This window comes from Ornithorhynchus anatinus, chromosome 16 (genome assembly GCF_004115215.2).
Source record: "Ornithorhynchus anatinus isolate Pmale09 chromosome 16, mOrnAna1.pri.v4, whole genome shotgun sequence".
In the NCBI taxonomy this organism is placed as follows: domain Eukaryota; kingdom Metazoa; phylum Chordata; class Mammalia; order Monotremata; family Ornithorhynchidae; genus Ornithorhynchus; species Ornithorhynchus anatinus.
Window position 1 is genome coordinate 34,705,066 of NC_041743.1, and position 13,812 is coordinate 34,718,877.

At 43.9% G+C, this 13,812-nt stretch overlaps 2 protein-coding genes across 9 annotated transcripts in view; one reads left to right on the top strand and one right to left on the bottom strand.

Annotated features, from left to right (window-relative positions):
• Window positions 1-13,812, bottom strand: part of SFXN2 (sideroflexin 2) — a 64,260-nt gene that overhangs the window by 17,467 nt on the left and 32,981 nt on the right. For 2 of the 4 annotated variants that reach the window (XM_007667643.3, XM_007667642.3), the window contains exon 1: window positions 313-385. The exons of 1 other annotated variant lie outside the window; for it this stretch is intronic. The gene's annotated coding sequence lies outside the window, so the exon portion shown is untranslated. Of the gene's footprint in view, window positions 1-228; window positions 262-312; window positions 386-13,812 lie in introns of those variants that run through there. One more of the 4 variants, XM_029080440.2, reaches the window with a different exon arrangement.
• The window catches only part of ARL3 (ADP ribosylation factor like GTPase 3), a 44,863-nt gene continuing 31,615 nt past the window's right edge, over window positions 565-13,812 (top strand). For all 5 annotated transcript variants that reach the window (XR_486083.3, XR_003765043.2, XR_003765042.2 and 2 more), the window contains exons 1-2: window positions 565-700; window positions 10,952-11,095. Coding sequence is in view for 2 of the 5 variants with exons in the window: in XM_001511620.5 (XP_001511670.2) it covers window positions 698-700; window positions 10,952-11,095 (147 nt within the window). In the remaining 3 variants the exon portion in view is untranslated. The remainder of the gene's footprint in view (window positions 701-10,951; window positions 11,096-13,812) is intronic.

A 13,812-nucleotide genomic window follows, 5' to 3' on the forward strand; every position in this document is an offset into this window, starting at 1 on the left:
GACCCTGTATCTCCCCCAGCGCTTAGAACAGCGCTCTGCACCTAGGAAGCGCTTAACAAATGCCAACATTATTATTAGTAGTAAGCGCTCAATAAAGACTACTAATGGGACCGGGGTTTAACAAATACCAACATTATTATTAGTAGTAAGGGCTCAATAAATACTACCGAATAATGGGACCGGGCCAGAGAGCAAGCATTCCTTCAGTGGCACTTATTGGACGCTTACCAGGTGCGGAGCACTGTACTGAACGCTTGAGAGGGTCAAGCCTCCTCCAACCTCTCCCTTTTCCTAGTCCCCTTGGAGCCCTACCTGCAAAGAGAAGATGCAGCAGCCGTTGCAACCTCGCCCCGGCCCCGGCCAAGCGCACGAGACCCCCCTCCTCCCCCCTCCCGATCCCGCCTCTTTTTCCAACCGACCAATCCGGGACGACCTCCCCATTCCGGCCACGTGGATCGCTCCTGCCCCCCCCCCCCCGCCTCAATGCGCTTGCGCGGACCGGGCCCCGGTTCCCCAAGACGATGGGTCGCGCCTGCGCGGTTCGGGGGAGGGACTGAAGCCACGCCCCTTTCGCCGTGCGTCGCGCGCGGGGAGGGGGCGACGTCGGAGGCGGGCGGCGCCTTCGCAGTTGCCCCTGGTAACGGGGAGGCAGCGGGAGGAGGAGGAGGAGGAGGAGGAGGAGGGAGTCGGCGGGAGGATGGTGAGTGCCGAGGTCGGGGCCCCGTCTTCTCCATCGCCAGACCCCGCAGGGTTTGGGCCCCGGGGAGGGAGGACAGGAGGAGGAGGAAGGAGAAGGGAGATGCCCTCCCATCCCCCCAGGACTGACCGTGTCCCCTTGTGCTGCACGATCCCCAAGCGTGTGCAGCGAGGGAAAGCAGCCCGGCCCTCCCTCATCCTCGGGATGCAAACCTCCTCCTTTATTAGGACTGAACAAAATGGGGATTAAGTAGGGAAAAGGGTGGAGGGGGAGGCTCCCAGGATCAAACGGGAAATGAAGGCCGGGAGTGTGGGATGAAGGCCCATCGCTGCCCAGTTCCAGTCGCTCAGGCAGTCCCTCGGTATTTACTGAGCGCTTCCTCTCCTGAGCCCTTGGAAAGTACAGTTCGGCAACAGGGAGAGACCCCCCCCGCCCTCGACGAGCTCACAGTCTGGAGGGGAGGAGACAGACATCGATACGGAGTTTGGAGAGGATTGCAACCCCTGGGAGGGCCTCCATCAGCGCTTAGAACAGTGCTTGGCACGTAGTAAGGGCTGGACGAATACCATCGTGATGATTGTTACTACAGGGAGCGATCGTCGCTTGTTGTTGTCATCTCCACTAGGGACAGCCCGTTGGGAGCGCGTAAAAGAAATCCCACCGCACAAAGAAGCTCCACTTAGAGAGAAATCATCCGGGTGGTGGTTTGTTAAGCGCTTACTATGTGCCAAGCGCTGTTCTAAGCGCGGGGCGGGGGGGGGGAGATACCAGGTCATCAGGTTGTTCCAGGCGGGGCTCACGGTCTTAATCCCCATTTTAAAGATGAGGTAACCAAGGCACAGAGAAGCCAAGTGGCTTGCCCAAGGTCACACAGCAGGCAAGTGGCAGAGCAGGGATTTGAACCCGCATCCTCTGACTCCCAAGCCCTTGCCACTTAGCCACACTGCTGCTGGCTGCAAGTTGGGCCTCCTTGGCTACTGGCCTTATTAAAATAATAATAATAATGATGGTATTTATTAAGCGCTTACTATGTGCCAATCACTGTTATAAGCGCTGGGGTGGGTACAGGGTAACCAGGTTGGACACAGCCCGTGTCCCTCATGGGGCGCACAGTCTTGATCCCCAGTTTACAGATGACTTGTTCATTCCAAGCGCTTAGTACAGTGCTCTGCACATAGTAAGCGCTCAATAAATACTATTGAATGAATGAATGAAAGATGAGGTAACCGAGGCACAGAGAAGTGAAGTGACTTGCCTAAGGTCACACAGGAGGCATGTGGCAGAGCTGGAATTAGAATCCATGACCTCTGACTCCCAGGCCCGTGCAGTTCTAGGCACGGGCACACTAACTGGAATCTCACTGCTTGTCACCTTACAGATCTGAGAGCCTCAGCTGGATCTGTAATATGTGCGTGTCTTTTTTAGATTCCCCTCCGTCAACATGGGTTCTGATCCCAGTTCTGCTGCTTGCCTGCCACATGATCTTGGCCAAGTCACTTTACTTCTGTGCCTCAGTTTCCTGTGGGACAGGGACTGTGTCCAGCATGATTTGTTTGTATCCACCCCAGCACCTAATACAGTGCCTGGCGCATAGTAAGCATTTAACAAATATCGTAATCATCTTCATCTGCCAAATGTGGGACAGGGACTGGGTATGACAAATATCCTGGTATCTATCGCAGTGCTTGGTACTGTGCTTTTTACTTTTATTTTACTTTTATTTTATATCTTTTATTTTTTAATGGTATCTGCTAAGCACGTACTGGGTGCCAGGAACAGTACTAAGTGCTAGGGTAGATAGACCTAAGCAGGTTGGACACAGTCCCTGTCCCCTATGAGGCTCACAGTCTGAATCCCCATTTTACAGATGAGGGTCCTCAGGTGCAGAGAAGTAAAATGACTTTTCCCAGAGTTTTCAGACTTTTCCCAGTGGCAGAGCCACTTGGCACACACTGGTTGGCATATAGTGCTTAACAGATACCACAGGTATTATCTAATGATCCATAATGGGACTGCCAAATTCAGCCTTCCCAGTGAAACCCAATGTTCTCCATTCCTTCAGGCCACTTTGTATGGGTAAGGAAATTGAGGTGAAGAGAATTTCCCACAGTTATGCAAAGCAGTAGTGATGCCTCTAGTTTCCCATAAACAAATATTGATAAAAGTAGTTTTTTTGGTAGCCCAAGACTACCACTGATTTATGATGGGTGATAATTTGGTATGTTGATTTATGAACAGCCCATTTGGAGAGAAGGTCAAGATGACATGGGTAAGATTTAGGTGGGTTCCTGAGAAAACATCTTTATAAGGTCAATTATCCATCTGCAAAGAAGGGCAGCAGCTTCTCTGAGTAGTTATATTAAACCTATAACATAGGCTGATGAAAGAATGTTTTCCCTTCTAATACTTTTAAAATCTTAAAGCCACTTTGTTTGGTACCTCCATTTTTCAGAAGTGCCTTTCTGTCAATCTCATTTTATCCTCCCAACATTCCCATTTGGATAATTAAAAAGGATAGATATTAATAAATAAAAATATCTACTTGTTTTTCTCTATTAAGATCTTCCAGGGGGGGAACTAGTGGAAATACATTTCAGTTGATTTTAAATGGTCAGGTTACTGAATATAGAAACACAAATATTTGTATCTAAAACTGACAGTTAGATTTTATAAACTCATCAAAGTACTGCCTGCATTTATTCACCTCACAGTTGATTTTTTATCAGCCATTTTTTACATGAGCCAACCATTCAAGGGAGAGGACTTTTTTGAACATAATGGATACAAATGTATTTATTTTTGCCAAAAACTATTAGAATAGGGCAAACAAAATAACTGAGAAAGCTATTTCTGATGTTCCATGTTTCCCAGATAATATATAACATCTGTACTAGCTTTATCAGCTCTTTCGGTTGGGGCAATTAAGTGGACTGGATGACTTTTTAATTTTTTGTTATTATTTGAAATTTTTTTTAAAAAAGGTAATTAGTTTTCATATAACCAGGTAGTTTTCTTTCAAGGTGCCAAGATGGACTCTTCTTCCAAAGTGTATAGCCTGATTGAATTTGCACAATTCATTATGAACAGTATGCTGTTTTAGAAACCTAACTTTTGTCCTCTCCTAGAGTATTGGCACAGTTAGAAGCAGGGTTTCGAGTAAGTGTGGCACATCCCTTTTTCCCATGAGTATTTTCAGAGTTCTTGCAACTAACTATCCAGTTACAAAGAAATGCTCAGTCTTTTAATTTATTCATGGTGTTTTCTGAGCTTACTTCATCTGAGGTGAGTGAGAAAACCCTATTTCTGGCTGCAGCTTAGTTTGACCTGTCCCCATAATTTTACCAAATGAATAGTCTTTTCTAATAGAACAGTTACAGAGGTCATTGCCATGCTCTTATTCTTACATCAACAAATGCAATTTCACTATACAAATATGTCCAAATTGTGTGACAACACATACTAGAAATCCTTTGAGCTGGAATCAAAAGCCCAGCAAACCTGCAATCCTTAAGTCATGCTTCAAAGTAAAGAAATGTTATTTTTAAAATGGGTTTTTGTAGAAAAAAATCAATAGCGTTGTTATGTCACGCTGACAGTGTTGAAATTTTTTATGATGTTACATCCAAGCAATGTATAGCCTTTCTTGATCAGAAACATAGACTTTATGGACCGAGTACAGGTGGGCTAATTTCTCGAGAAGCTCACTGTAGAAAGGAACAGAGGTATCCTTCGTGTCTGTAGTCACTGAGCTTAAATAGAAGTGGTCAGTCAACGTGCCGAAAACCGTGAATGTGACACTCTGTACAGCACAGCTCCCAGAGATTCGTCAGATTAGGGCATTTCTACTGGGTCACACTGTATCGTTGGAGATGTGATTCCATTCATGGAAGGTAGGAAGAGCTCCATACGTCCAGTAGACAGTGGGGATCCTCAGCATGTTAATGCAGATGCCGCTGACCCTTACAATTTTGTGTGTTCCTCTGTGTCTAGAATGACCTAGTTTCATGGCCCATTTTAGGTCAGTGCACTGTACCTAAACCATTAGTTGAGGTTTGCGGCAGATTTTGAACCCCAAATACCTTAATTTGGCCAAAGCACTCCAGGCTATCACATCATTCTATGGCTTCCCTATAGAAAATTCATGTCTTTTTTTGTGTGTGTGTAAATCAGATTTAATCTGGCCAACAGTCTGGGCATAATAAATGATTCATGCACCATATGGCGATGACATACAGTAAGCAATTAAAAGTTACTTTTGTGTAGTCTGCTATGTAATACTGTTCTCATCTATATTTGTAAAATATTAAGGCCGGATACTGGAAATGTCCTTTTAAAAAAACAAAAGCATTTCCCAGGTGATATAATAATTTATGATATGTTACATTATGAGCACTTCAAGGTGAATTTGAAAGAATAGCATTTTTATTACTGCTGTGTAAACCATAATTTCTATCATGGTTCAGCTCAAATTACCTATTAATTAAACCTGTGGAGTGTGCCTTTTTGCATGCAGACATGCATGTGCTTAGTAGAGTGCTCCGAACACAGTAAGCGCTCAGTGAATACCATTGATCGATAGAGGTGAACTTGTTTTGTTTCTCTCCCACATTTTAAATCAGCTTACTTTGCACCTTTCTGGCCGAATACTTTTCTATCTATAAATATCCTCTCCCCTATTATCTTCCTCTGATAATCCTATGATCTACCCAGCACTGATCTCCCATACCTGGTAGGGGGCTACATCCCCAGGGTTGATGTGATGTTACGTTGGGTGGGCATTTTTCTCTGTAGGCAATGATTAAATTACCATTCATCATCTTGAAGTGAGAAAATAATGGCTGAAATATTCTGATTCTTGTTTCATTTTCCTTTAAAATGAAGCACCATATTGCATTATTATTTTCTAGTGAGGGAAATTACTGAGTAGCTATGTGGAAGCGTTGCTTTCTAATCATTTTTAACTATCAGTTTGAGTAGTTAGAGCTGAGAAATTATATTTGTTTCTTCCTGAGGTGCTCTTCTCATCTCTGTTCAAGATTAATGGAATTTTACTTTTTCCCAGATCAATCATTACAGATCATAAAAGAGTCTATAAAATGCTTTAACTGTTCTCTTCTCCACCTCCTGAGACTTCTGATTTCTAGGCTCCCCTGACTTATCCCAGGCCAGCATACTCATTTAGGTTCCCTACTCAGTCTCCCATCCCTTGATGCACAAATTCATGCCCTCAACTTTACTCTTTCCACTGGATTTGACTCTCTTTCCTCTTTGTTTCTCTCAGTTACCACCCTCCCCCAACCACCACCCGCCCAGTCTGCCGACGACCCCCAATCCTGAATCCCCACCACCAGTACATTTCTTTCATACCTGCAAAGCACTGCGGCAGAAATTTGGTCATCAGGCTGTTTAGGTTCTTCAAATTCCTCTTTAATTGCTCAGACTCTGCCCAATCTTTTTCCAACGTTACTTCTCCCTCATTGGCATCCAAACATCTTGGACCCTGCAACTACCCCAGATGATCAAGTCATTCCTAAAACTCCCAGGGTCTCCACCTGCCCCTTATCTCGCTCTTCTTCATCTAGCCAGTTATTTTGTTAGTAAAATCAAAGCCATCGCATCTGAGCTTCTCCAGATCTCTCCCTCACAACCCCAGCTCCTTCCCACCACCCCATCCACTCTTTCAATCCATTCAAGTACCTCAAGAGATTTCCCACCTACTTTCAAAACCTACCCTCTCTATCTGCTGCTCTGACCCCATCCCTTCTCACCATCTAAAAACTCTTGGGCCCATTCTTCTTCACCCCCTGACCATCATCTTCAACCACTTAATATTTTATTTTTTTAATGGTATTTGTTAAGCACTTTTTATGTGCCAGGCACTGTATGAAGCACTGGGGTAGATACAGTATAATGAGTTTGGGCACAGTCTACATCCTACATGAGGCTCAGTCTTAATCCCCATTTTAGAGATGAAGTAATTGAGGTGCAGAGAAGTGAAATGACTTGTCAAGGTCACACAGCAGACAAATGATAGAGCCAGCATGCGAACCTAGGTTCTCTGAATCTCAGGCCTGAGCTCTTCCCACTTAATTGAATTGAATAGGTTATGCTTGTTCCTTACCCCCGCCTTCAAAAACCCTCATAATAATGATGGTATTTGTTAAGCACTTACTATGTGCCAAGCACTGTTCTAAGCATTGGGGTAGATACAAGGTAATCAGGTTGTTCCATGTGGGGCTCACAGACTTAGTCCCCATTTTACAGATGAGGGAACTGAGGCACAGAGAAGTTAAGTGACTTGCCCAAGGTCACAGAGCAGACAAGTGGCAGAGGCGGGATTAGAACCCATGACCTCTGACTCCCAAGCCTGGGCTCTTTCCACTTAGCCATGCTGTTACTCCCCTACCCCTACAAAAAACCTTCTCAGGATCCCATTGCATCATCCAACCATTACCTCATCCCCCTCCTCTCCTTCCGATCCAAACTCTTCAAGAACACGTTAACTCTGCTTCTTCTCCTCCAACTCATTTCTTCAATCCAGTTTCCTCCCCCTTGACTCCATTGAGACTGCTCTCACCAGGGTCACCAACGTCCTCCTTCTTGCCAAATCCTTTTCTCCAACCCAATTCTCCTCTAAGGCTAGCCTGCCTTTGACACTGTGGACCCCTCCCTCCTCCTGAAAACTTGTATAACTTTGATTTTCAGATACAGTTCTCTCCTAGTTCTCTTACCTCCCTGGTTGATCCTTCTAGCCTCTTTCACCAGCTCTTACTCTGTTTCCCATTCCTCTAACTGGGTGTCCCTCAAGGCTCTGTTCCAAGTTCCTTTTCTTCTCAATTTACACTTTCTCCCTCAGGAAGCTCATCTGCTTTTACAGCTTCAACCTCCACCTCTAAGTGGAGAATTCCCCAATCTACCTCACTATCTGTCTTCTCTGAAGTTTTGCATTTCCTCCTGTCTTCAGGACAGCTGTATACGCATGTCCTGCCAGGGCCTCAAAATTGCACTTCTCATCTTCCTTCGTAATTCCTCTCTTCCACCCAACTTTCTCAACTCAGTAGGCAATACCATCTTTCTCCCCATCTCTCAAGCCCATACTTTCGGCATTATCCCTATCTTTCAGTCCCCAAATTCAGTCTGTCACCAAATTCTATCTGTTCTTCTTCCACAGCATTTCCAGGATCCATCCCATCCTCTCCATCCCAGTGGTCACCACGTGGCCCAGGTCTTTCTGAGATTCAGCCTCCTTCCTGAATCTTGCCTCCAGAATCTTCCCTCCTTCAATTCGTATCTCATTCTGCTGCCAGGATCATTTTTCTAAAATCTAGAAATAGTAGGACATGTCAGTTTGCACATGTCTTCCCCCTCTTCAAAAATCTCCAGCGGTAGCTCATTGTTCTCCACAATGAACAGCAACTTCTGATGGTTGGCTTTAGGGCCTCACTGTACCTGTCTTCTTTCCTGTTGCTGACCTCTTGCTCAAGCCCTCTCCCCTGCCTGCAACTCCTGGACAAACAGACCACAGCTCTCACCTTCTTCGAAGCCCCTCTGAAATCACATCTCCTCCAGGAGGCCTTCCCCAAGTAATTTGTAATTTCCCCACTTCATAACACCCAACTTTTAATGCCTTGTCACGTAAGTACTCTCAACCCCTGTGGAATTTATGTCTCATCTGTTACTTACTCCTATCAGTGATATACTGTAGTCTCTCTTTCTCTCCCTCCGCCCCCCTCCAGCCGCCAGACTGCATTAAGTTCCTTGAGGGCAGGGATCATGTTTATTAATTCTATTGTGCTCTGGACCCAACAGTCAGTGAATACGATTGATCGAAATGCTTAAATCTAGATCTCTTTTAAACAGCACTGCCCTTATGATGGAGTGAAACTTCAGATAATAGTTCTACGGGTAAAGTTTTTGTTAACTTTGGTTTCATACTTCTGTCATTTTTTTGGGAAATACCTTTTATCCTTTGTGTGAAAGACTGTAATGTAGAGTATCATAAGTTCCAGTTGCTTTTAGATTTAGACCCTTTCACATGTTATCAGAAGCTTAGTCAGGATGATTAGTATAATGTGTTTTCCTTCTTCTAAGCCTATCTATAATACTAGGCCTCTGGGGAGCACAATATTTTGAGTGTTCTAAAAAGGTATATTATAAATGGGGGTGATTGTAGTGAAGCTAATGTAATTGGGAGACAGGGAGACTTCTCGTGAATATATTTTTAAGAATGTATATTGTCCGATTACTCAGGACCAGATTAGATTAAAAATATCCAGCTGGTTACATAAGAACATAATCAGTGCCATACTGGATCAGATGGTGGTCCATCCACTCCAGTATTCTCTCTCTGAAAATGGTACCTAAGATGTTTGGAGGAATAGTAAGGTGCTTACTTTTCTTAACATCCTTCTTCACTGTTATAGATTCACCGTGTAAAATCCCTAACTTGTCCCTCTAATAACCCATTATGGACGTCTCGCCCAGGAATTTATCTAGGTCTTCCTTGTACCTATCGATCTTCTGTCTGTTACAACTTCCAGTAGTAAGGAGTTTCATGTGATTACTTGGCACTCTGTGAGAAAGGTTTTTTTCTTTTGTTTTGAACCCATACCCTTTAGGGTACATCGGGTACCCCTTTTTTATGCTAAGTAATAATTCTGTGTGGAATAGCATTCTGTTAGAAAGTGTTTTAAAATGTTCTTCGGTAATACTAATAATACTTTTGCGACTATCTAATATTCTGTTTCCTGGAGTTGTAGATGGCTAGCTACCTTTCTATCCCAGAGATAGTGAAAAAGTTAATATAGCAATTACTAATAAATAATGGTGCTTGTAAAGCACTTTTAACACCATGAAAGGTGCTCTTTACATTTCAAGTTGTAAATTATTGTCCCCGTTTTACAGATGGGGAAACTGAGGCCTGCTATGATTAGCGTTCAGTGATCCTAATGCAGGTGAATGAGGTGAATGGCAGAGCCAGTTTTTAACTTGATGAGCAAAAGTGTTCTGTGGCAGAAAGGGGATCATGACGGGAATCAATTAATCATATTTATTGAGCACTTACTGTGTGCGGAGCGTTGTACAAAGTGCTTGGGAGAGTACAGTATATCATGATGAGGCTTACTACTCACTAGTGTCCAAAAGCAGCATGGGGTGGTGGTTAGAGCACAGATCTGGGAGTCAGAAGGACATGGGTTCTAGTCTCGGCTCCATCACTTATCTGCTGTGTGATTTGGGGCTAGCCACTTCACTTTTCTGGGCCTCAATTTTCTCATCTGTAAAATGAGGATTGAGATTGTGAGCCCCACAAGAGCAGGGACTGTATCCAACCTGATTTGCTTGAATCCACCCCAGCGCTTAGAACAGTGCCTGGCACATAGTAAGCACTTACAAATATCACAATTATTATTGTTAAAATGCTTTTTTAGTTATTTATTTTCAAAACTGAAGGTCCCTGATCTCCCTGGCCAAATTGGTTTGGGCTATGCTTGTGGCCTCTGTTAATACATTGTGCACTTCAAACTTAACCATTTGATATTGTCCCCTCATCTTCTAACAGAATTGCCTGTAACAGAGGGAATAAGCTCGCAAGGATTTTAAGCCTTCTGAATGCTTTTAGAGTCTCAAACTAATTGTGGGGATTTTTTAGTAAACTGAAAAGAAGGAAGAAAGGATTTATTCAAAGCAAGTGGTCCATATGATAAAGTAGTAGAGAAAGAATCAACTCTTGACAGTGAAGCTTGCCTCCCATGTGACTCTGTCAATCCCCTAACCTCTCTCCGCTAATTTTCTCACCTGAAAAACTGGGGTAGTTCTGTAATATTGATCTATCAAATAGGGATAAAATGGGAAAGCACTCTGAACTGGAAAAAACCAATTAAAGGCAAAGTTGATAAAGCAAGTTGAAGATGAGGGCCGACTGAGAGCTAGAACTAGAATTGATAAACCTGCCCTATCTTGGAGACACTAGCATTTGAGTCTGTCAGGGATTTCTGAAGGTAAGCCTGTGCCTTGGGCCAACAACTGACTTTCCAAAGAGATTGCAGAATGCTCCAGGCTTCGCTTAGACTGAGGGGTAAATGACCTAGGAATAAATGGTAGGATTATTAAGAAAGCATCTATTGGAACTAAACTTGAAGGTGGAATACAGTGGTCACTGAGGAGGAGTTTCCACTCTTATCTCCCTTGCTTCCTTTGGAGTCAAAGTAAAAAGTAACCCACCCTCCCCCGACCCTTTGTTTCTGCTTCCCCAAGGGCTTACTCTCTATTCTACGCAAACTGAAGAGTGCACCAGACCAGGAGGTGAGGATTCTTCTCCTGGGGCTAGATAATGCTGGCAAGACTACACTCCTGAAACAGCTGGCATCCGAAGACATCAGCCACATCACACCCACGCAGGTAAATCCTTTCCCATGACAGAATGCCCAAGGATTTTTTGGGGGGTCTCATTTTGCCCAACAAAGGCGGGGGGAGGAAATTGCCTTTCACCCTCTGGGCCAGTGCATTTATGAGCTCATTGCAATCAGAAAGAATCATTTTAAAGATCAGGTAAAAATAATATCTTAATCCAAAACCATATACTCCCAGAGTTGACAGGCTACAAGGAAAGGAGAATTGAAATCTAACAACTGAAGCTAGAAATTATTCACTGTACCTCGAGGTGAGTGATCTCACCGGCCATGTCTCGACCATGTCCTCCTTCTGACCCGGAACTCCCCCTCTTTCATATATGACTGACCACATCTTGCCCTGCCTTCAAAGCCTTATTAAAATCACATCTCTTCCAAGAGGCCATCTCTGATTAAGCCCTCTTTTCCCCTATCCCCCCCTTCCTTTTGTGTCACCTATGCACATGGATCTGTATTCTTTTAGCACTCCTCACCCACCCTCAACCCCACAGCACTCGTACATATCCAAATTTTTTTTTATCAATGTCTGACTCACCCTCTAGATTGTAAGCTCCTTATAGGCAGGCAACATGTCTGCCAACTCTCCCTAGCGCTCAGTCAATCAGTGGTATATACTGAGCACTTACTGTGTGCATAGCACTGTACTAGGCGCTTGGGAAAGTACAATATAACAGACACAGTATAGTGCTCTGCACACAAGTGCTTAATAAATACCACTGATTAATTGAAAGGCAAGACAAAGAAAGCCGAGAGATTTCCTCACATCCCTCTCCTTTCAGTTGAGATTCCACCCTCTTTCAGAAGAAGTCCTGCATGCCAAGATGGTTTGGCTCCATACCTTAATCCTGGGCCAAGAATAACCAAACAGGGATACTGGCCTGGTGGTAGCACTAGAATAGAAAGGAAATCAATCACTCAGTCAATGATATATAGTGAATTCTGCGCTTAGGAGAGTACAGTACAATAGAGTTGGGAGACATTCCCTGCCCATAAGTCTTACAGTCTAGAGGAGATTGGTGCAAATAGTCTTAAGTCTGTCTTTTCAACCCATTTTGCTTTTGAGAGACAGACCCTAATGTCTCACCTCCATCTTCCATCAGTAGAAACTCTAGAGTTGGTAAAGGGAGAGAGCCAGTGTATATAATAATGAATGGATACGACACTTAGAGGAACACAGAAGGCTTTAGTAATCTTTTTGCATGAAAGAAATCCAAGTTATCTAAAGCTAACATAATATCTAGGAAAGAAAACACTATAGAATTTGCCTTAGGGGCATAGATAGGATGTCACCTCTGTTAGGAGACCCCACTAGGATATTCCTGGATAGAAGATACTGTCGTAGATTACTTGGCATTTTCCATATCAACAGTAAGACTTTGATTCACCCCTTTCTCAGAGTCATTGACCTGCTACCAAACAAGCGATTTTGCTGCTTCTGAACAAGTTTCATGTATAGCTCAAGGAAAAGGAAATTACACTAGTCTAGCCTGGAAGTGTTGAAAACATACATTAATGTGTCAAGGGCTACATTAGGGAAGACAGGGCAATCGCTCTGTAGCATTCAAAGTTATTACCAGATCCCCACAAAAATGTGAACTAAAATGCTGAGAGAACTAGACAAGATTCAAATGCTACACCTTAACATTCACATGTTGCATAGTTAAATTTACAGATATAGTTTCACGTTTTGCTAGGGAGGCAGTAACAGTGTTTGGAAATAGCACCATAATGTGAGCGTAGAGTTGCCAAAAAATACATTTTGCAACTATTTTGGTTTGGGAATGAAAATTAAACAGCTCTTTGCTTCTCTGCATATAAATACCTATGCCTTTTCCTGACCCCTTCAGCGGTATACTGAAACCATTTTCCTTTATATTCTTTGGTGTTTTTCATTCAAGGATAGAAACTGTGGAGGTGAAGCATAAAAAAATGCCATAATGGATCAGACCAATGATCCCAAGAGTCTCTGATGCTGAGAAATGGTTTTGCTTCCCCACCAAGAAGCATGGGGGAGCAGTGAGGCCCAGTGGATAGAGCATGGGCCTGGGAGTCAGAAAGACAAAAGGTTCTCATCCTGGGGCTCGGCCCCGTGTCGCTGTGTGACCTTGGGCAAGTCATTTAACTTCTCTGTGCCTCAATTCCCTCATCTATGAAGTGGGGATTAATGCTATGAGCCTCACATGGGACATGGACTTGTTCAACCTGATTAGCTTGTATCTATCCCAGTGCTTAGAACAGTGCTTGATGCATAGTAAGTGCCTAACACATACCACCACCACCACCATCATCATCACCAGTTAACCCAACCATACAGGGACCCTCCTCTTAGTGGTTTCATGGAAATGGAGCATTAAACGAATGAGCTCTAAACCAAAGGGCCTCTTCCCCACCATCTGTGAGGAGTCTCCTTTCTGCTTGCCCCAAGCCAACTCTGAAGACGTCACTGCCTACCTACTCAGGCTCCTCAGGTGCGGTGGTTCCACTCTCCTGAGTGCGGCTTCTTGGTCCACATTTTTAAAAATATATATATACGGTCCTTGTTAGGTGCTTACTGTGTGTCAGACACAATTCTAACCCCTGAGGTGGATACCAGTTAATCAGGTTGGACAGAGTTAATCAGCTCTTCCCCCTTACTTCCAGAGCTGATTATTCTCAATCGTACCATAGTTTGATCTTGCTGTGCACCACTGAATTGAGAGAGATTTT